Source organism: Drosophila guanche, unplaced genomic scaffold, assembly GCF_900245975.1.
Source record: "Drosophila guanche unplaced genomic scaffold, DGUA_6, whole genome shotgun sequence".
NCBI lineage: Eukaryota > Metazoa > Arthropoda > Insecta > Diptera > Drosophilidae > Drosophila > Drosophila guanche.
In genome coordinates, this window is record NW_022995747.1 from 3,457,998 (window position 1) to 3,479,861 (window position 21,864).

At 44.8% G+C, this 21,864-nt stretch overlaps 3 protein-coding genes across 4 annotated transcripts; 1 reads left to right on the forward strand and 2 right to left on the reverse strand.

The window, feature by feature from the left end:
- Position 1: 1 nt before the first annotated feature.
- On the reverse strand, positions 2–1,242 carry LOC117583510 (protein phosphatase 1 regulatory subunit 7). Its single transcript, XM_034271852.1, has one exon. It carries the CDS (start codon positions 1,137–1,139, stop codon positions 156–158), a length of 984 nt encoding a protein of 327 aa, XP_034127743.1. The 5' UTR covers positions 1,140–1,242; the 3' UTR covers positions 2–155.
- A 295-nt stretch (positions 1,243–1,537) lies between these two features.
- LOC117583506 (transcription factor IIIB 90 kDa subunit) lies at positions 1,538–19,408 on the forward strand. Its single transcript, XM_034271849.1, has 7 exons — positions 1,538–1,830; positions 1,893–2,261; positions 2,326–2,430; positions 16,314–16,463; positions 16,531–16,757; positions 16,810–17,740; positions 17,806–19,408. Exons 1-7 carry the CDS (start codon positions 1,758–1,760, stop codon positions 17,955–17,957), a joined length of 2,007 nt encoding a protein of 668 aa, XP_034127740.1. The 5' UTR covers positions 1,538–1,757; the 3' UTR covers positions 17,958–19,408.
- On the reverse strand, positions 3,659–8,197 carry LOC117583505 (BTB/POZ domain-containing protein 6). 2 transcript variants are annotated; one of them, XM_034271847.1, is made up of 5 exons: positions 7,795–8,197; positions 5,635–6,144; positions 5,420–5,573; positions 4,681–5,355; positions 3,659–4,618 (listed from the first exon to the last, which is right to left on the reverse strand). In XM_034271847.1, the coding sequence occupies exons 1-5, from the start codon at positions 8,129–8,131 to the stop codon at positions 4,087–4,089; spliced, it is 2,208 nt and encodes a 735-aa protein (XP_034127738.1). In that variant the 5' UTR covers positions 8,132–8,197; the 3' UTR covers positions 3,659–4,086. The 2 variants fall into 2 exon arrangements, with proteins under 2 accessions (XP_034127738.1, XP_034127739.1); XM_034271848.1 differs by lacking the exon at positions 7,795–8,197 and adding an exon at positions 6,605–6,932.
- Positions 19,409–21,864: the final 2,456 nt, after the last annotated feature.

Consider the following 21,864-nt stretch of genomic DNA (forward strand, 5'->3'; position numbering starts at 1 on the left):
ATTACATTTTTGTAATTTAGTTTTTTATATTTTTAAACGCCAGGTTTCATAGTTAATTGATATATGCTACAATTGTTTGGGGTTAGCCACTGGATGAGTCTTAAGAAACGTTTGTATGAATATAATATGTGTATAACGTGTACAGGGATCCAAACCTATTGGCCCGGCAGCACGCACATGGTGGCATCGATCTTCTGCAGTTGGGGCAGAATGTCGCGCAACTTGGATCGATAGCGAATATCTTTGGCCAGGGGATTGCTCTCCAAGTAGATCGTCTGCAGGGCCTTGTTTGCCTTGAGCAGCTCGATATTGTTCCAATCATCGATGGCATTGTGATTCAACCAGAGCTCTTCCAGATTCTCCAAGGTCTCCAGGTTACCAACGGCCTTCAATCGGTTCTTGGCCAAGTCTAATGTGTCCAGATTTTTGTTTTCTGACAGATTCTCGATTACTTCAATGCCGTTTTCGGATATGTATAGCTCCTTCAGATTGGTCAGCTTCTCCAGGTTCTCGATCTTTACGATTCGATTGGCCTGCAGGCTGAGGATCTCCAGATTGACCAGCTTGTCCAGGTTCTCGATTTTAGCGATTTTATTCTTGCCCAGGAACAACTGTCGCAGATTTACCAGTGTGTCGATATTCTCAATTTTCTTGAGCTTGTTGTCGCCCAGCTCCAGCATGGTGAGGCTGGTCAGCATGCCGAGATTCTCGATGACGCTGATCCGATTGGCCACAAAGTAGAGTTTCTCCAGCTTGACCAGATTGTCCAGATTCTCGATTTTGGTCAGCCGATTGAAGCTGAGGTCCAGCATCTCCAGGTTGGTCAGCTCTTCGAGATTCTCTACTTTGGTTATCTGATTGTCGTAGAGTTCCAGCTCCACGAGGGTCTTCAGCATCGACAGGTTCTCGATTTTCTTGATGAGATTCCAGCGCAGGAACAGTCGCTCTATCTGGGTGAGGGGCTCAAAGTTTTCCAGCTTTTCAATGCGGCGATGATTCAGATCTAACTCGAAGCACTCTGGATCAATTGTGATTGTCTCTTCGATGGACGCCATATCCTCGGGCGCAATCACCTGGAGGCCAACCAGTGGCCTCACCGGTTCGCTGTTGCTATTAAGCTCTCTGTCTGCATCACCCATTTCGGAAGCTCTTGTATATTTTTATTAGTTATGGTATGTAAGTTATCTTAATGATTCACAATTCGATGCCGACTTTAACTTGTTTATTTTGTTGGGTTTTTCGTGTACAGAGTGAGTTTGTGTTTGGGTGACGCAAACATGTGAGTTGAGTGTCTTCACAGAGATGTGTTGGGTGGGATATATGGGTATATAATTGATAAATGGCATACTTGTTAATACACTTTAGTTTTTTGTGCAATATAATGTTAGTTTACACACTTAGAAGTTAGTATTCTTTATTTTAATCCCATTTTTATATGGAAACATGATACTAGATTTTTCTTGCGGCACCTTTAACTGAATAACCTCTGCTTCAGTGCTGCAAATCGCTCATACCGCATTCTGGAAGCAGTGTTGTAAATCGGTGCGTATCCCTGGTCAGCTGGCAGCTAGCGTGCAGTAAATTTGAGAATAAACTAACAATTGTTTAATCAAAAACAAAAGAAAATGCATCAAAACCGAGACGACACCTAGTTGTTTGAGCTGCTTTCTTGGATTCCCGCTGCTCACTGAATACGCTAGAGCAGGACAGCTCTAAAGATTTGCACACAGCTGGAAGGGAAGTTCCATTCAAACAAAATGTCGACGGGATTAAAGTGTCGCAATTGCGGATCCAACGAGATCGAGGAGGACAATGCGCGAGGAGATCGAGGTAGGCATTGGAATTGTGACTACAAACTTTCCTTCTGACACTTGTGACCTTTCCCTTTTCAGTGTGTATGAACTGCGGTTCTGTGCTGGAGGATTCGCTCATTGTCTCCGAGGTGCAGTTCGAGGAGGTGGGCCATGGTGCCGCAGCCATCGGACAGTTCGTGTCTGCCGAATCGTCTGGAGGGGCCACCAACTATGGCTACGGCAAGTTCCAAGTGGGTTCGGGCACAGAATCCCGCGAGGTGACCATCAAAAAGGCCAAGAAGGACATCACTCTGCTCTGCCAGCAGCTGCAGCTCTCTCAGCACTACGCCGATACGGCACTCAACTTCTTCAAGATGGCGCTCAGTCGTCACCTCACCCGTGGTCGCAAGAGCACACACATATACGCTGCCTGCGTGTACATGACCTGCCGCACGGAGGGCACTTCTCGTAAGTCCCCAACACAATGACTGGTGTGACGGAGTGACTTAATAGGGTTTGCTTTCGTTTATAGATCTTCTCATTGACATAAGCGATGTGCAGCAAATCTGCTCGTATGAGCTGGGACGCACCTATTTGAAGTTGTCACACGCCTTGTGCATCAATATACCGTCTGTGGGTGAGTGAAAGCTACAAATTTAAATTCTAGTAATTATTTGCGGTTGGATTCTGAATGCAAATTCATTGGCATAATTTAGGAATAGTTCTGGCTAGAAATTGACGATTTCGGTGGATCAGAATTCAGATAATTCCAAAAGCAGCAAATTAATTTGGCGTTTTGCTGATTAATTATGACCCATAGTAGATCAGGTTTTATGTATTTAAATAGTTACCAAACGAGCGATGGATCGTAGATAATAAAATCACCTAAGAGAAATGCAATCAAATTCCTCTGTAGAAGCGACATTTCTCAAGTTTTCTGTAGTCTGGTTCCTAAATATTCTCAATTTGTAACTACAATATAAATTCGAAAAAATCTAATAATGTATTTTATTGATTAAAAGTACATAATTATAATAGATTCATAGTCAATATAGGATAACACTTCAATCAAAGATCTATATGCCCATACATAATGCACATACATATTATGTATTTATTTATGTATAAAAAAACAGTAATTGGTTTCTTATGGTTTCAAAAGCAACAAAAAAATCAGTACAATTTCCAAAGAAATTCTTTAAGTCAAACGTAAAATTTGTTGATTGTTGCGCAGAGCAGCCTGAAGTTTCAACAAAGACAGAAAAATACGGGGCTTAATATCAGTGGAAAGGCATATGTGTGTGGGTTATAAGAGATATTATAGGGGGAAGTAACTACCGATTTAGAAATAATGCATGCTACAATATTGTATAATATGTAATATATCGAGAACTTTACCGCATACAAGACCCAATCTTCCCTCTTTAGTTTATAAATTTGTTAAACTTTTGCTCTCAAATTCGCTTAACATGGCTTCAAGTATATCTTTATCTTTATAGTTTATATATATATTATTTATGTGTATATATCAGTTATCAGATCAGATGTATATATTGTTAGGTATATGCTGGCAAAAAATATTTGTTTTGGTATATATCGTATCTCCTCTCCCTTATTTTTTGCATTCAACTTTAGAATATTGATTAACTTTAGCTTGACTGATTGCCCGATTTTCCCTTGCTTATTGCATTTATATGTCTGTCTGTATATATTGCGCTGCTGCTATATTCGCTCTTTCCTTTGCTCTCTCAAGTTGTGGAACGTATCAAGTTTTCGAGCCTACTTCGCGTAACTGTATCTAATATATAGGTAGGTCTTGGGGTGTATATGTTCAACTTGTTACGTTTTTGAAAATAACTCTTGTTTCTATATGCCAACAAACTAGGTACAGTGCGTTTCACAGCTATAGGCTAGCGAATGCTGAAGTTTAAATCTCTCATTTGGGAATCTTCCATTGAACTGTCGTAGAGCTTTGAAACGCACTGTAGCGATGTATATATAGTAGTGTATGGTTTCTATATGTGTTTGTGTATATTATATATATGACTAAATATGACTATTACGAAAACTAGAGCACTCTCTTTATGTACTGTACGTACTGTACGTGTCTATAACTACTTTATAGTTTCCTCTAAAACTCCAATTTACTTTGTTGTGTTGCACTGAAAACCCATGAGTTTCTATTTTGTATGTGTGGTTGTTGTGTCTTGTATTGCTGTGTTGGTCTCCTCTGTTGCTGCTGCTGGCGATAGTAGCAGGAACCCTGCCACTCGGCACAGTAGAGCTGTGCGCATCAGGTGCTGCCATCGCCGGCCAGTTCCTCGCCAGAGCTGTTCACTTTGTTGCCAGTGGATCCACTGCTGCTCCCGGTTGCATTGGCAGTCGCTGAGCCAGTCGCTGTGGCGCCTCCGGCAATTGGTGTGGCACACACCGAATTGGTGGGCGAGTTTAAGGCCGTCACTGTGGTTGGTCCATAGAAGATCAGTTCCGGTATTTGGCCGCCCTGCACGCCAGTGCCGTTGGTGCTCTCCGACGAGCACTGAAACTGGAACGTCACATTGCCCATGAGCACCTCGGACATACCCTCCTGGCCAAAGAAGCTCAGCTCGTTGCCATCGAGTATGACCGAGGCGGTGTAGTAGCATTCCGGCTCGATCTGTATGGGATTCTCGAAGAACACATGGAACGTATTGCTCGAACCATCCGAGAAGAACTTCGTGTCGTTCTCCGCCAGTGTTCTGCCCAAGCGTTTCAGCTCAATCTTTACGTTATAGTTGGCGGCGCCCGTCGACGAGCCGTACAGGCCAAAGCCCACAATGAAGATTCTGTCAAAGATTTACAGCTTAACATATTGATTCAATTGGTTAATGGTAGAGTTTGGTTGTACCTGCGATCGACGGAGAACTGAATGGAGTCACAGCGTCCGCGGTAACGCCACTGATTCGAGCGATAGGCGCATGACTGGAATCTATGGCAGACCTGTGTCTTGAGACCGGCACGCGAGCGTGTGGGGAAGCCGAGATTCGGCTTCATTTTGGCTGTGAAATGCAAGAACATGTCGATCGTCTCCTGCGACGAAAGAATGCCCGTCTGGGCCACACCATTGGCAAACTCCTCCAGTGTCATGGTGGGAATGCGTATCAGATGCAAAGCCTGACCAAGCAGCCGCCGCTTGTTCTGGGGCGTATCGTCGATGCTCATCTTCTCGCAGGCGTTGAGGGCCCAGTTCAGGGCTGCCTCGAACAGATGAATCTCCTTGCAGTTGAGGGTCTCGCGCGACAATATCGACTCGAAGGTCTTGAGGTCAATGTCCACAAAATCCTCGGACTTAACCGCCATCTCGGCCTGAGCGTCGATCACTTCCCAGCAACGTTGCATCAGTTCGGGCTCCTCGAAAAGACGCGATTGACTGAGAAGTAGGCAGGCGTTTTTTGCCGTCAATTTCACTTCCAAATAGTTGACGCACGCACGTGCCAGATGCGGAACAATGTACTTTTTGGCAGCATACAAAGTGGCCAAGATGTGTTCAGGTTCCAGTTTGATTTCATCACAATAGAGATACCTGTAGGAGAGGGGGGACAATTAAGTATTATGAATGGTGTATCCCTTTGTTGTTCCTTTCCTACCTTAGCAACGTTAGGAAGGCAGTGGGTTCCACATCAGGCACTTTGATTTCCTGCTTATTCTCCGCCAAACCGCCATAGAACATGGCATAGAAAACGGAGCTGCCCGTGGCTAGGATATATTTGTGCGCGGGTATTGTTTGAATGGGATCAATATCTGCACAAAGAAAGACACAGACTTAGCTTGATTGGGGATCAGTAATGTGAAGGGCACCCACCGAACTCTCCGCCCACAATGAACTTGATGTCCGACATCAGTTCATTGTTGAACATCGCAGCATTGCGCTCCAGCACAGTCGCCTTGCTGGCCTGCCAATTTGGATCGGCCGTGTCGATGGCATTAGAGGCGCCTACAGCCGCATAGTGCCAGTTGGTGCCGCCAGCTGAACAAACATACGATCCACTGCCGCTAGTGGGTGTGGGGGTTGAGTTTGAGGCAGCAGCAGCGGCCGCCGAAATGGCAGCGGCTGCTGCCGAGCTCGAGGGCAGACAGAAGGCCGTGGGACTGCCGACGCTGCTGCTGTTGAGGGCACCGGGTGAGGCCAGTGGCGAGGATGGGGCGCTGATCGGTTGCGTTATCTGTATGTTCTGATCGGCCGCACTGCCCGAGGCGCCGCCTCCGGCCTGTGGCGAGAGAGCTGCTCCCCCCCGCTGCTGCTGCTGTTGCTGTTGCTGATGGTTGTGCGGCGGCGAGTGCAGCAGAATGTTGCCATTGTTGAGCGTCTCCACTGTAAGGCAGGATAATAGTTAATGCTGATAGGTGGATAGTCACGTTTAGGTGTCGCTCCCCACCCAATTCCGACAGCGTCTGCTGTATGCGATGTAACATTTGTTAGTAGTGCGTTCGGAAGTGTGCGACTTCCGCTGGTTACCGTCGCGTCTGCATAATAAATAACGAATGCCGTTGCCATCGGGCTCCCCCTTTTTTTTCGGTTTTGAATTTTTGTTCCTTCTAAATTTCCCCAGAATATGAAAAGCAGAGCGCACGGGGAAAAAGTGGAGCGTCCAAAAATAGCGACGCATTCGCGCTGTCTGCTGTGGCGCGCGACTTTTAGACACGATTCCCCCTCCACGACTGTGTGCGGCAGTGCGATTTGTGTGGAAAATCAATAACTCACAGACACGACACGACACGGCGCACCTGCACCTCCCCTCCCCACCGCACTCTCCTTGTTCGCTTTTTCTTACCGTTTATCCAGCCGCCATTCGGCTGGGAATGGGACATTGACTCTTGGTTTCGCTTGTTGGTCGACTTCAGGGATAGCCGATTCAGGGCATTGTTGTTGCCATTATTACTGCCGTGATTATTACTGCTGCTGCTGGCCATGTCGCAGTGGAAATGTGAAAAAATGCTATTGTCTAGAGGTCAGGCGAAATGCACCGCGCCCCGGTCGACCTTTACCGCTGTGGGCTGAGCTGGCTTTTAGCAAAGCGAGTGAAATGCAAACATTTGCTTTCAATTAAGTGTATGATACGATGCACTGCCAGATGTCATTGCTTTTCATCTTTTATTTGTATTTTCTCTGCTGTTTTTATTGTTTGATTTGTTCTTGAAGCGATAACGATAGGTTTGTTCATGTTTTTGAGCGTACGGCCACACCTGATTCTCTAGTGTTGGTTAACAGCGCAAATTGAGTGCTGTTAAACGTGCAGCAGCGCGCGCATGTTTTGAATTTGAATGAGCTCCACAGCATTGCTTCCAATTTCGCAACTCATTGATTATATCATGGCCATTCGCGGCTAATATGTATTTCCGTCATGGCCCACCATAAATGCGCTGTCAACGTCAAAGCGTACGTGTAGGAGCACACATCAAGGGACGATCTTAGAGCTTCTACAGCAGTCGCTGTCGTTTCTCTTTCTCTCTCGCAGCCTTGCTTCTTTCTGTTGTTGGTATTTGCATGTATTTTGCTCTCAACTGATTTAAACTTGACTCATATGTGGTCTTGTTTATTATTTATTCTTTAGTTTGGACGGTGCATAGCTAAAACGACCATAAAATGTGTTGAACTTGAATTCGATTCGATGGATCGCACGGCTGCTGCTGCTTGCTTTGGGTTGGTCATCCATCCGCTCCATCGCGACGTCGCTCGTCGAAGGTTTGTTTATTTCTTAGCACATTCCCCCACACACACAGACACGCAGAGCACGCAGAGCACGCACAGCCCCAGACCCAGACCCAGACCAAGACCCAGACCAACATCACGATTTAAACCAGTTTTTGGGTCTGCAGATCGCTGCGGCTGCGACGTATGTGCCGAAAATTACAACAACAAAAATGCTGTTGACCTTTGCGCAAACCAATTTGGTAGTCATTTGCTAGATCGATCGCCAGTAAACCCCCCAACCAGCCCCCAAACCACCATCGTAATACTCACTGTGCTCGGGCGGTGGCATCTCCTCGTTTTCCGGCACTCGAATGGCGTACTCCGGCTCATAGTTGTGCGCATAGGCGCTGCCCCAATGGCCGGCGAAATCGTCCTCCTCGAGTGTCAGCAGATGATCCAGCACCTGCACACCCCGCTCGAGGGGGCCGTGGAACTTGTTGATTAGCTCGGAGAGACGCAGATTGAGGCCGTAGTTGCCGCTGTTGGAACCGCTGCCACTGCCACGGCCGCTGCTGACTCCGTTCGCTGCCGTCGTCGTATCAATGGACCAGTAGAATAGGTGACGTCCCAGGTGGCTGCTCAGGTGATTCGCAAAGGCCTCGATCATCTTTGAGCCAGCATCGCTGTCATCGCTACTCCTGTCCGCTCGCCCACGCCGCCGCCTTCAAAACAACTGCAACCAAAATAATCGGAAAGAGAGCAAACCGCGCGGGTTTATGTAATGAATGAAAAAAATGCGTGGAAGCGGTGGAAATTCGGTGCACCGAAGATGGGATAGTCTTTCGGGTTATTTAATTAAATTTTGAAGATTTGTAATAATATTTTAAGGTTGTTTCAGGCGTCTCAAAGTAGGGATTTGTGCAGCTGGAACCTTGCTTTATCCACTTCCAAAATATTTCCTCTTTTAGCTAAGTATTATATCCCCTTTGATAGTGTATCACAAAGAGTCTGCGGCTTGGCGTTGCTCTCTGCTCTGCCCTACTCTTGGCTAACAAATTGCCATTTGCGGTTGCACTTTCACTTCCACTTCCCCTACCATCGCCACACGCATCTGTCGCATTTTATTTGTTACAGGAAGCGAGTTAAGTCTGCTCTGCTCTGCTCTGCACGGCTCTCCGCCCCCAAGTCGCGGCTTTGGGGTCGCCTGCTCTCCGCTAAGCAGAACTCATTTCTCTGTGCACCTGAGTCTCCTCCGCCGCCGCTGTCAGTGGAGAGGAAATTATGCAAGCGGCTACTTTTAATTGGCAGCACAGCGAAGTCCGTAACCAAAACAAAACGGAGACAGACATGAACACATTTTTTCTCTCTTTCTTTTGTCGCGTCATGCGGCGCGGATGATGTGATGACGACGGACCAGCCCGGGTGTCGCTGGTGTCTCTTGGACAATCAACAACTTTGTAGCGACTCCGATATGGGCAGTTGTGTACGATACCTGAAAACGGACACTCCCCCTGCACCTGCACTGACTCCCCCGCACTGACACGCCTACTCCTTAAATGACTTGACAAATTAACAAAGCAATTTGTTGTTGGCGCCTAATGAAGTTCTTCATGCTTCGATTGTCTCCGTCTCTGTCTCGTCTCTGAACGTTTTTTTCTTTTTCTTTTTGGCTGCGATTTGTGTTGCCTTGACCAAAAATAAGTGTTGGATAAGTGTGAAAAATTCCTAATTTGAACTTGATTTTAAGGTCAACTATTACTGCGGCTTGACGTGCTAAGTAATTGCATGAAAAGTGGTGTGTAAATACCGTTACACGAATCCGCACTGACTCGTGTGGCAAATGCAGAAATTAGTTTTAAAATATATATTTAAATGTTGTTATGAAAGGAAAAATCTCAGCTCTATGCCCAATGACAATAAGGACATGCATTTTGTTAGCTTAGTTACCTGCTCTTAATCTTGGTCCAATCGCAATGCAATCAATGTTTTGGTCAGTGTTTTTGAGTAGTTACATGTAAAACATATGAATTTGGTTTCCTAAACTGATTTGTGTTTTTTGTGCTCGGTTTTTTGTTGTGGAGGAGTTGCTCTAGTCTATAAATATGTCTGTATATTGTTAAAGTTTGAATGTCAGAATGACATTTCAACCATAAAGTGAATGCTGCTGAGTGAATTCATTGAAAAGTTTAACTTTTAACTTTACTATTCATTCTGCATTTTGTACAGACCCCATATATATTTCTTTTGACAAATTGTTTCACTCATCGCAAATTAATCTGCTGCTCGTCAGTGCTGGCTACCGAGCATTTAAGTGTTGGTTAATTATAATCCAACTGTTGTATTGAATATATGGCTATATTCTTGGTCAAATTGAAATCAATTAGGCGTACATAAATCTATGCAGCTGTTTGGTCCCAGCCAACCCCAACGACCCATCAGATGCCATCCCTTGGCAGCTGCCGCTGCCTCACTGCCATGCAAAACACACACTCAATTTATGCTAAATTAATTTCATGGCTTAACAATCAAGTCACGTTTATTATTCATCAGTTTGTAGGATTTTATTTTGTTTTATTTTCGGCTTGGTGTTAATTTTGTTTTTCGTATTTTACCAGTCTTTTGTTGAATTTGTTCCTATGTGCAGCTTTATTTTCGTATTAAATGAGGTTTTTTTTCCGCTGTTGCCTTTGCACTTTGCACGCGTATGAAACGCATTTCAAATTTGCCGACTGCATTGACTTGGGACACCCTTTTCTTAATTTATTTTGTGGTCTTGCTGTGGCTACGCCTGGCCTGTGTTTTCTTTCATTTTTCATTGCCTCTTTAATTGCAAATGGCGCGACCCACATTGGCCCAGTCGGGTCATACTTTGGGCGACTCTTCGCTAGAGAGAGAGAGAGAGAGAGTGAGAGCGACCCCCAAAGCAACGCCCGCGTAACACTTTCGATTTTTGTTTCCTCATTACACGCTCCCCGAAAAGTAAACCAACAGCCAAAAACATATGAAGTAGTAAACGACTGGCGACGGCTACTCACAGAAAAAGTGAAGAGTTGTCTTTTCTTTTGGATGTTTCTCTTATGTTTCTGTTTCTGTGGCTGTCTGTTTCTGTATTTCTGTCTTTTGTCTTTTGGCTTCTCATTATTTCTTGGCTCTTTGCTTTTAACGAGCTCCTTTTGTTGCATTTTTCATTTTAAGACAATTTTGCAATCGCCACGCATATAACTGATTAGCAAAATGTCTCATAAAGCACGGGGTCTGTCTACACTTAACCCAATCCTCCCCAAAATACTCTTCCACTTGGGCCAGATCTAAGCCATCTCTGGCACACCAACGACCTCAAGAGCTCTGGCCTGTATGTGGCCCAAAAACCATTCGCTCACGTGGCCCCCATGCTCGAACCGACGCTTCGTCGGTCAAGCGCTCGAACTGTCGATCGGTCGATCCACCGATCAGTCGGTCAAGCAGTTTTGTTGATTTGTCGATTTTGCACTTTAATTATGAGCTCTTTTCTGTATTTTGTTTTGGGGTTTTTTCTCTCAATATATGTAGGTACACATGCCGCTTGGGATGGATTGTTTTTGGGCCAACTTTGCTAATTTTAATTCAGTTTTGTAATGTGATTAAAGCTTCAGGGAACTGTTTCCAAAGGTGTTCATATATGCACAGGGAGTTCTTGGGTTGCACTTTGCTTGAGGTTAGATCACATCTAAATATATATTTTTAAAAGGTTTCTCTACAGGATTTGTTAAGCAGATTAATTGAGCTGAAATCGGCAGAAAAAATCTTAAAAACAGAAGGGTTGGTTAGCTTTTTTTTTTCTATGACTACCGCTCATTGTTTCCTGCCAGCTCTGGGTTTTTCGGTTCAAAGTATCTAACACATTCTCGTCACGCTCAAAAGTCTGAGTTCCATCTGGCAGTAGTCAATTGCCGCGTCGGACTCTCGATGCCCGAGTGTGTTTTTGTGCTTGTATGAGTCTATGCCTCGTTTCGAGAGCCCTTAGGTTGTTTCGCAATTATTCAGACACTTGGCTGTCGGTTGGAGGGGGGCTCTGTCTTTGGGTCTTTGGGTCGGTCTGTCGTCTGCACCTTTAGCCGCTTTAATTTGCAGATAATTTTATATACATTAACATGCAGTTTTTCTCATTCACTTTTCATATTTCTTTAGATTATTTGGTAAGTCATGCTGCATTTTGTCTAATGACTCGACGAATTAACCTTTTCTTGGAATTGTACAATACATTTTTCTTGCTGTTTTGCTTTCGATTCTTTTTGGGCCATTCCCCGAGTATTGAATGCGTTTTGGAGTGCGAATGAGTGGCTGAATTTGACTCGTTTTTATTGAATTCTTGTGACATATTCTTTTTCAAATGTTTATGGCTGCTTTTTGTTCGTATTTTTATTTATTTTTGCTGAGTCGCTGGAACCAGTTCTGGATTCTTTTGCTGCGAGTTTCTTTGCTCAAGCTTTTAAATAATCTTCTGCTGTGTGGCAACAACAAATTGTCATCGAGTCAGACAAGACGGTTTGGCCAAAAACCTTTTCGTTGCCTGTTACTTAACATTTAAATATTCATGTCTTCCCCCTTCCCATTTCCCCGTTCTTGAGCGGAATTTTAAATGGGATTTCAATGCAGAGAATAGAAAGATATATTTGTGCCATTTCGTAAGCTTTTTTTTCGCAAGGGTGGGGCGTCCGTGTTGCTGTTGACTTGAAGTTGAAAGAACAAACAAAAAATTGCGCTGCGGCTAGCTGTTGACTGATCTTTGCGCTGGCAGCTCAGTTCAGCTCAGGGAAATTTCTGTGAACACCGAACCCCGAACGGAGAGTATTGGCAAACACTGACTGAGGGCGGTCCAACGGACGGACAGTCATTAAAAAATCACCTCCAGAAACAATCAACAAAATCATAGTTATGAGCGGTAAATTATAGCTAAATAGTTAGTAATTAGTCGGGAGTGCATTTCCTCAGATAGTAATTACACGGCCCGAACCGTCGATCCACACAGTCCGTAGGTGATAACAGAGTCGAGAGACTCCACTTCAAGATATCACGATTAGCACCCTTGACAGTCAGCTGATTCGTAATGCATTCCCCCATGTGCTTTTTGGGTGGGATTTAATGTTGTTGAAATGTTCTTTGATTTGTTGATTGACTCCATCAAGACTTAGCACTTTCTTTGCATGATCTTGGGGCGACCTTCAACGCAGGTGCTCTCATCACCACAGCCCAAACATTTGCTTGCTTCTCACATCTTAATGGCTTATCCACATATTTGGACAGTCAATTAACTGCTGCTGCAACTGTTCATTCGCGGCTGTTATCGATGGAATAAATATCATTTATACGTTTCGTATTGAATGAAGCAGTGCTTAAAGAGCCATAAAGCCAACAAATCAAACACGTGACACATTCAGGAGAGAGAGAGAGGAACACACAGGGAGTGAGATTTGGAGCGCTGAGGGCTGACTGTAAGGCCTGTATGACATTTTCATTTAATTTGTTCTAATTGCTAGCAGTTTTAATTAAATTAGAGGGAAATACAACTAAAAGCAAGCAGTAGAAGCAGCTTATATGTTACAACTACTGCTTATCAGAATGCACTGCTTTGTAAGCAGTAGAAATTGCATCAGAGATGAGCGCTGCCTGTTGGCTAAGCGGATAATTTGACATACAAGTTTGGCCAAAGAAATTAATCACTGCACAAATCTTCTGCTTTTTATAATGTTACATGAATTATAATTGTTTATTTGATTTCCCCACTTCATTATAAATAGGGTCATATACAGCTGATTCAAACACGCAAAATGAAGTAAAAAAAAAACATTTAAAATAAATATATTTAGGGAATTTTTCGGGGGTTTTTATTGCTTGTCTCTGCACTTCACTTGAGTGGAATGTTAGAACTTGAAGAGTGTATCTTAAGATCTTTATCCAAAGTATTATAAGCAATTATCAGAAGGGATTTTTTGGGTACTCTTTTTGCCTACCCCCTCGACTTGTATCTTTGTAATATTTGCACTTCACTCGCAGCAATTGACGCCCAACCGGCATTTGCACATAAATTAAAACGTCAACAGGAGAACAAACAAGCGAGCAAGCTAGCGAGCGAGCTACGCGCACATTGCAAATGATTATTATTATTATTATTTTAACAAACAATTGTGTACGAATACCTAGTACGAATATACACACTTTGGCAGTTTGGTGAGCCACAAAGCAAACCACTCACACTCTCGAGAAGCCACAGCACAGCCGAAGAAAGAAGATTTTTACATGTGAGGAGGGACTCTTTTTTTGTTGTTTTTTTCGTTTCCAGCTGCCTCTGCGCATGCGCGTCGACCGGCCACGTTGTTGTGGTTATTATTGCTGCTGCAGAGTTTCGACCGGGGCCTGAGACTGGGGGACTACTGCGACTGCGACTGCGACTGCGACTGCGGCTTGAGGTGCGCGCGAGCCAACGAACGAATTCGTAGTGACTGAGAGCCAAAACAGCGGCGTAGCTAAAGATCACAGACGATCGGCTCGCCGTCGTGTTTGCTCGCCTTGAGACGATCGCATATCCCATGCGATAACTGTGCCTTAATTCTGCACTTGTTTCAATGTTTATTGAGTGCGAACACAGATTTTGTGAGTGTCTACACTGCGCGGAATACTGTCGAATGTGTTGATTTAGAATGTTTCATTCATGAGGTAAGACCTTTAGCCTGGTTCCCACTAGTTCGTCACCGTCCCTGAACTTGAATGGCTGTTCCTAGAGTGCGAACCAGAGGTGTGTTTTAACACTTGGAAAGCTGAAACTCACTACGCATTGATGTATCAAATATATGTTTGGTATTTGCCATCCGCTTAGTGTATGGTTCTACCAGTTTAGGCTTTTGTTAGCTAAACTCTTGGGCGACACAATAAGTATTGTTTTCCCATTCGAATTTCATCATTAATCACGATTCTTGGTCAATTACAAAACAATTAAAGCAGGCACTACAGTTAATTGCGTCGAGGAAAACACCGAACCCAAACCAAAATTGCTGCCATTTTTCAGAAAACGCAAAGTAATCAAAGGCAGACTCGGTGGTGGGGGTTTAGGAGCTGGAAGCGGCCCAGCCGCACCCAAAATGATAATTGCTGTCATGACAAACGCAAAAATAAAGTTTAAATAATAATAATTTCACTAGCTGCAGTTGCAGATTGTCGGCGGAGCAGTGCCGAGAACTGAGGGCTGAGGGCTGAGGGCTGGACCGGGATACATTAAGAAACCATTAGCAGCAGCCGTGCAGGCGGCAACTGTCAAGCAGTAGCACTGGCCGTACTGGCAGTAGCAGTTCCACAACAGTATCTTCCAGCGAGTAACAGCTGCTCTAGATGAGTGGGCGGTTGTGCTGAAGGGTCAATGAAGCATGTCTCAGCAGTCACTGTTTTGGTTCCCAATCGCAGTTACCCGGTCACAGCCGCAGCGGCATCATTTTTCAAGTGCCGCACTCAACGGCAGTGGCTTCCGAGGGTTCAGATGGTGGAGGAGCTGCTTGCGGGCCTCCACAAATGTGCGCATTCATTAGGGTTTAATAAATAATTTTTTTCCTCCTGTTGCTTAGTTCTTTCTCCTTTTTTTTTGTCAAGTGTAGTTAGTGAGACTTTGACAAGCTTCCTCTGGCTGGGGCAGCCGTGGTTGACGTTTAACAGCATCTGGCGTAGTGTGTCAAGTGGAGCTGCATAAACAATCAAGTTCGTGGCAGAAAGTCCACTAATGTGTGCCAGCAAGGGACTACACTAACCCTAGTTATTTCCCCTTTAATTTGTTTCCAAAAATATATTTTGTCTTGTACAAAACCGCGCATAAAAGTGGTTTCTTTTATGCTTCTTTGTTGCTTTGGTGTGCGCTCACATAGTGCTGTTTGGCTGGCCAAACAATAAACATTTAATTGTAATTAAAAGAGTTATTATAGTCGAAATTATTTTATCATTTACTCGGACAATTATTCAAACGATTATGTAAAATTGAAATTTGTAGTTTCTCACCCTCCCACTGAGCGGCATTATTTGTAATTTCTTGGGAAATATTCCACTCAGCCACTCCATGGCATTTCCCAACTGCAAAAAAAAAACAAGGGGGGAAATTTGATTTTAAACAAAACGAAAAAAAATAAACGCTGGCAAATATGTTGGCAAGGTCGAGTCTATGGATCTGGGGCTTTTGATTTTCCATGGCGTTGACGAGCTGATATTTGCCGTGCGTTAATTGTTGTTTGCGTTTGGCTTTGGCTTTTGTTCCATTTGCCGTGTTGCTGCGTTGCTAGATGGGTCTGGGGACTGGGGACTGGGCCAAGTGTTAATTGTACAGGTTGGTGTCGATGTTTCCTTGGCTGGGCTTATCTTTCATCTAGTTCAAATACAACTAATGATTGGTTTAATAGGCCAACGAATAGCCCAAAACTTATGCGTAGTCGCCGGACTACGTGACGGATGCGTGATGTATGTGTGGAGAGCGCGCGTTAAAATTATCGCATGCTATAAAAGTCGATCCCCCACTCGTGCACTCTTCTGTTTGCTTTGATTTCTCGCTCTCCCGCTCTCTGTTGGGCTTCATGTAAAAGTTGAATGAATTGAATACAAAAACATATATACCTGAAGTTCGGGTTCAAGACTGTTTATTTCGGCAGCTGTCCATGGTTGTCTGGGGCCGGTTATTGAATGTTTTCGATTTCATTGGCCAGCAGAGCAGAGGCGAGCCGGCGTCAAGGTCGTCGAACAAGTTCTTCGGCTGAGGCTCTTGCAGTTACATAGTTTGATGCTAATATTAGTTAAAGATGTTGCTGCCACTGACTCATTGCTTCCTTCCTTATTGCTTTCAGATCCCTGCCTGTACATTATGCGATTTGCGAATCGCCTGCAGCTGGGCGCCAAGACCCATGAGGTATCCATGACCGCCCTGAGGATTGTGCAACGCATGAAAAAGGATTGCATGCACTCGGGCCGACGACCCACTGGACTCTGTGGCGCAGGTGAGACGAAGATTATAGCAAATTTGAAGTGCTGTTCGTCAGCTTATTGTTGTATCTCCACTTAAAGCTCTGCTGATTGCCGCTCGCATGCACGACTTCAGCCGCACGATGGTGGATGTGATTGGCGTGGTCAAGATTCATGAGTCGACGCTGCGCAAGCGACTGTCCGAGTTCGCTGAGACGCCGTCTGGCGGTCTAACGCTGGAGGAGTTTATGACGGTGGACTTGGAGCGAGAACAGGATCCGCCTTCCTTTAGAGCGGCACGTAAGAAGGATCGTGAGAGGATTAAGGATGTAAGTTTGACTGAAACATTTCTCAAATTTATTTTGTAACTTCCCTCCCTAGATGGGCGAGCATGAGCTGACGGAACTGCAAAAGGAAATTGATGCGCATTTGGAAAAGGACCTAGGAAAGTACTCGAGCAGCGTTTTCCGGCAACTGACAAAAATCAAGGGCGACACTTCCTTTGGCTCGGAGCCGGGCACGCCCAAAAGTGTCTGCGAGAACGACATAGAGATGGAGGACTCCAGGCAGTTCATTGATCAGTCGAATGCCGCCATCATCAAGGACCTGATCGAGCACAATGAGGATGTAAAGAAGACGGAGCCAGGCAGCCTGATGGCGGGCATTGAGGGTCTGCGCCCCGATATCGAGGCCATTTGTCGGGTGACCCAAAGCGAACTGGAGGATGTGGAACGGGCCAAGCAGCCAATGGAAACGGAACTCGTCATCGATGATCTGAACGATGATGAGCTGGATCAGTACGTGCTGACCGAGGAGGAGGCGGTGACCAAGCTGGAAATGTGGAAGAACATGAATGCGGAGTATCTGCAGGAGCAGAAGGAGCGTGACGAGCGACTGGCCAAGGAGCGGGAGGAGGGCAAGCCGGAGAGGAAAAAACGAAAGCCGCGCAAGAAGATTATCGGTCCATCGTCAACGGCTGGCGAGGCCATCGAAAAGATGCTTCAGGAGAAGAAAATCTCAAGCAAAATCAACTATGACATTCTCAAGACCCTCACAGACAGCATTGCCGGACTGACGGGCCAGTCCCCAGCAGCCAGCGTGGACACCAAGCCCACTACCTTGGAGGAATTGCAGCAGCAGCCTGTCATTGTGGAGGAGGGTCCCATTGCCCCCAAGGGCAGTCGGTCCAAGCCAGCGTACGATCTGCCTGGACCCAGCAGGAAACGGCCCAAGCTCGAGGCAGGTCTGCCCATAAGCCAAGCGGCCGAGCTGGAGGTGGAGCAGCCAGACACCAAGCCCGTACTGGAACAAGGTAAGCAATGCAGAGGGGAAGTGCAGGAGCTGCTCCGGAATCTAATGCAAATTTCCCTTCTACAGAATCAATGATTGATGATGACGATGCCGAGGTGGACGAGGCTGAGCCGGAGCCCGAGGCCGAGCCAGAGGCCTCGCTGCAGGATATGCTCTACAAGGGCGCCGACGACGATGACGATGAGTTTGGCTATGGCTTTGAGGAGGAGGATTACTAGACTTTAGTTCGCATTTAGCCCCTTCAGCGTTTGCTAGACATTAAGTAACGATACACACAGATTTTTATAGTAGGCGTCTTACTAATCATGCTACAATTAAATTAATCTTAAAGTACTACGCCAGCTCCTACGCTCCTCCATTCCTCTTTGCCCTTGCACGTGCTGCAGTTGCGCTATTTCTGCCTCTTTGGCGAGCTGGCAGCCATTAAATCATCGCTGCCCTACGACTCGTGCCCTGCAGCCCTAGCGCAGCCATTTACATGTTTAAGCCATGTCGGGAGTCCGGGTGGCCGAGTGGATGGCGGCGGGGCAGCAGGAGGGTTAGTAGCAGTTTGCTTCTAATTGTTGGCGCTGCCGTGGCGCGCCTCCAAGTGCTGCAAATAAATATTTCACTCTTAATCATGTTTTGCACTTTGTTTTGCTTGCCTTTCTCCGGTTTTCTGCTCCTGCACGGCACTGCAGGCGGCCTGAGTCATGCTACGGCAGCAAAGGCAGCTAGGCCAGGCCAGGAACTTGGCTCGACTCCACGGCCTGGGCGGCTTGTTGAGTGGCAAGTGCCCGGCAATGAGCTGTTGAGTCTACTGCCGAGCACTTGTCTTTGCGATTTTATAGTTATTATGTTGTAATTAGTGTTAATTTACTTGCCTCCGCCCCTTCACAGGCACTCTCTCACTCTCACTCGCTCTTAGCTCTTAGCTCTTAGCCCCAGCGAAGCAGCCATAAAGTGTTGCACAGTTTCGGGCTTTAAACTTTCCTGCCCCCAAAAAGCCCCTGCCGAAAACGGGGGGCCGAATCAAACTGAAGTTAACTGCACTTAATGTCCGTTCGCTAATTTGCATAAGCCCACAGCCTGGGGGGATAGTTATTAATAAAATGCACACGAACCACTCGACAATCCAGATGGCTGCGGCTGCGGCTGTGCTCTGTGGATGTGGATGTGGGCGTTGCCCTGCCCCAGTTCCCTACTCGGGAACAGGCTTAGAGCAGGCCCAACTGGAAATAATAATGTGAAATGTATGCACATGCAAATCCCCGAAGCAAATGTGACAGTAAAACGGCAATTAGTAGACAACTTGACTTGACTGGTGCTGGCCCTGGCCCTTGGAAGTTTCCTGTCCTCGGTCTGGCCATTGGTCGGTCAGTGGTGCAACTAATTTATGCAGTGCCAGGGCGGAACTCGGCCTGCGCCTGGGCCTGTGTCTGAGCCTGAAGGTTGAGCCTGAGCCTGAAGGTTGAGTTCGAGTTTCAGTATGAGTATGAGTATGTTGGGGGAGGCGCTGGAAATCGCTGGTTGTACTTTTGATGAGAATAATCTCTGAATTAAGCACAATTAATCCGTTGTGATATCATTTTAACACTTTTACGTATTCGCCACTGATTTTTTTGTATGTTTGTAGACCTGTCAAGGTCCATCAGTCGTGTCATGGGAGTTGAGTTGGAAAATTGTGAAATTTATTCTATAAATTCCAATTTAGTTGTAGAAATTATAAATTATAAATAAACTTGTTTTACTTCAGTTTTTATTACAACGAAATAGAAATGTGTGCAAAAGTAATTCGAATATGTAATGCTTTTGTTTATGACTTTTTTTTCTTATGAACAACTGTTTGCATTTAAATGTTTTTCATATAATAAATATCTTTGTGACCTAAAAGACATTAACTAATAAAATATCTTTAATTGCTTTCAAATAAACATAATGAAAACTAATCAGAAAATATGGCTCTAAAATATCGTTCAATCATTTTATTTTTTGCTTTCAAAAATATTTATTTTGTATAATGTTTTGATAAATTTGTATTCACTAAATATTTATGTGGTAGGAATATACAATTTTGAATGACTCTTCCTGTGACAAATGACAGCACTAAATGAAATAAATGGTTTATTGGCTTTGCCGCAGAATTGATGACATCTGCAGAGAATAAAAGAATAATTTCGTGAGTGTCAACAATGGATACTCGGCAAGCATAAAGTTGCGATAGGAGCATAATTTATAATACACTTCTCCATTGCTAAATTTGTTCTCCTTTCTTACCACATTTTATTCAAACTAATTGTTGAGTGCAGTTTCCCTTATAGAGCATCAACTCTTCGTAGAGGCAGCCAGCACTTTTGTGGCTGATGTTTGGCCATAATTTGTTGCTTGCCGTTGTGTCGTCTGTCAACTGCGGCAAATTAATTAAAAATCTTTCTTTGCCGCTAAAATTCAATATAAATATACATATGGATGTATATGTTTGTATGTATTTGTGATATATACTGAATACGCTTTCAATTTATTTTAATGCAGTTTAATTAAAAATGTGCCAAGTTGAGGTCATTTCACTGTTCACGGGGATTTTGTTTGCAGAACTTTTTGTAGCTCTTTCCTCTTTTTTGCTTTTTTTCTCATTTTTTCCTTCTTTTCTCTCAATGACAATTTTATCATTTACACTTTATTTGCGGATTTGGCTGCTTTATTATTAAATACAGCGTCCGCAGCCTGATGGCATGGTCAGTCGGTCTTCAGCGAAGCTGGCGACCATTTTGAAAAGTATTTAATAAAAGGAAAGAAATGAAATGGGATCAGTGGCAGCAGCAGCAGCAGCAGCAGCAGCGACAGGGGCAGCGGCAGGAGCAGAGATACAAAAATAATGGTTTTAATTAAAATAACTTGTGTGCGAGGGTCGCTTCTGCTGAGCCTGTTGAATTCGATGGCCGTGCAGCAGGGACATACACATAATCGTTTAATTCGCTTAAAGAGCATCGCATTACGTACACGAGGCGTTCGCCTAAGCCCTGGCTCTGCTCGATATTTTGCGGCTACAGCCGTGCCCACAATTAAATGTACATTAAGCACACAAAATCTGATTAATTAGGCACACCAGCCTGGGGAAAATTAGTTGCATTAAGTGCAGTTTTGTCAGACATCACGAGCGCCTCCCACACCGCACTCCCACCCGCCAAAGTAGACTCCACTTTAATGCCGTCCTTCGAAATGCCATTTGATTTGTGATGGCATAGGTATTGGTATTGTGTTTGTGTGTGTGTGACCACTAATTTATGCACTAATTATGTTGTGTTTTGCTGTCGAGTGTTGTTTCGGGTTCATGAATAATTGAAATGCGCCCTCCCCGCGAGCCCATTAATTAGGCGGCTAAATGTTTTGTTTAGTAATTTGTCGAAGCTATTAAAAGCGCCATCAAAAGTGGGCCATGACAAAGTGGGTCGTTTGATTCTGCAGCCCCATCAATTGCTCGTCCTTTTAGAATTTATTCAAATCTCTAACATGAGTGGGGTATGTGACCAGGACGTAGCCTTAGCTGCGGCCAGTCTATGTGCAAAATGGTCAAGGAAATGGCACTGCAGCAGGTCTAGGCACCTGCCCAATCAGGCGATCGCTGGAGTGTGTTTGCCCACTGCCACAGCCACAAGATGGTCAGCATGGTGGGGCAGAGGGGTGATTGGACGAATGCTGATAATGACCCAGCATTAACAGCAGAAGGTAAGCGGCAGCATAAGCAGCAGCCAAGCAGTTGCAACCGAGCGAGCAGGCTCAAATGAGCACACACACATGAACATGGATTCTGGGGCCATAAAGGCGGGCTTGCAAAGCAATGGCAGTTAACAGACAATTTCGAATTGTCAAGCCCACCCAGCACGCACGCACACACACACAGACATGGAGGCATAAACCACGCACATTTGGGCCTGCATGCAAATATGCAATAATAAAGTAAATAAACGCTTGCCAGCCGCCATTAAGCCGCTAGATGCAAAAACAGGGCACAATCACAGTGAAGATTGCATGTAAAGAACACTAAATTAATGTGAAATTGTGTAGTTATATGATTAGAAAGTGGCTAAGCCAAGAAATGTATGAAGCAAAGGCTAAACATTTCTTTACATTTATTTCTCTCATTTT

Coding starts and splice junctions, on each gene's coding strand:
- LOC117583510 (XM_034271852.1), bottom strand. CDS start 1,139: ATGGGTGATGCAGACAGAGAGCTTAATAGCAACAGCGAACCGGTGAGG.
- LOC117583506 (XM_034271849.1), top strand. CDS start 1,758: ATGTCGACGGGATTAAAGTGTCGCAATTGCGGATCCAACGAGATCGAG. Junction 2,262..2,325: donor CCGCACGGAGGGCACTTCTC/GTAAGTCCCCAA, acceptor TTTCGTTTATAG/ATCTTCTCATTGACATAAGC. Junction 2,431..16,313: donor CATCAATATACCGTCTGTGG/GTGAGTGAAAGC, acceptor TATTGCTTTCAG/ATCCCTGCCTGTACATTATG.
- LOC117583505 (XM_034271847.1), bottom strand. CDS start 8,131: ATGATCGAGGCCTTTGCGAATCACCTGAGCAGCCACCTGGGACGTCAC. Junction 6,145..7,794: donor GATGCCACCGCCCGAGCACA/GTGAGTATTACG, acceptor CCTGCCTTACAG/TGGAGACGCTCAACAATGGC. Junction 5,356..5,419: donor GCCTTCCTAACGTTGCTAAG/GTAGGAAAGGAA, acceptor CCTCTCCTACAG/GTATCTCTATTGTGATGAAA.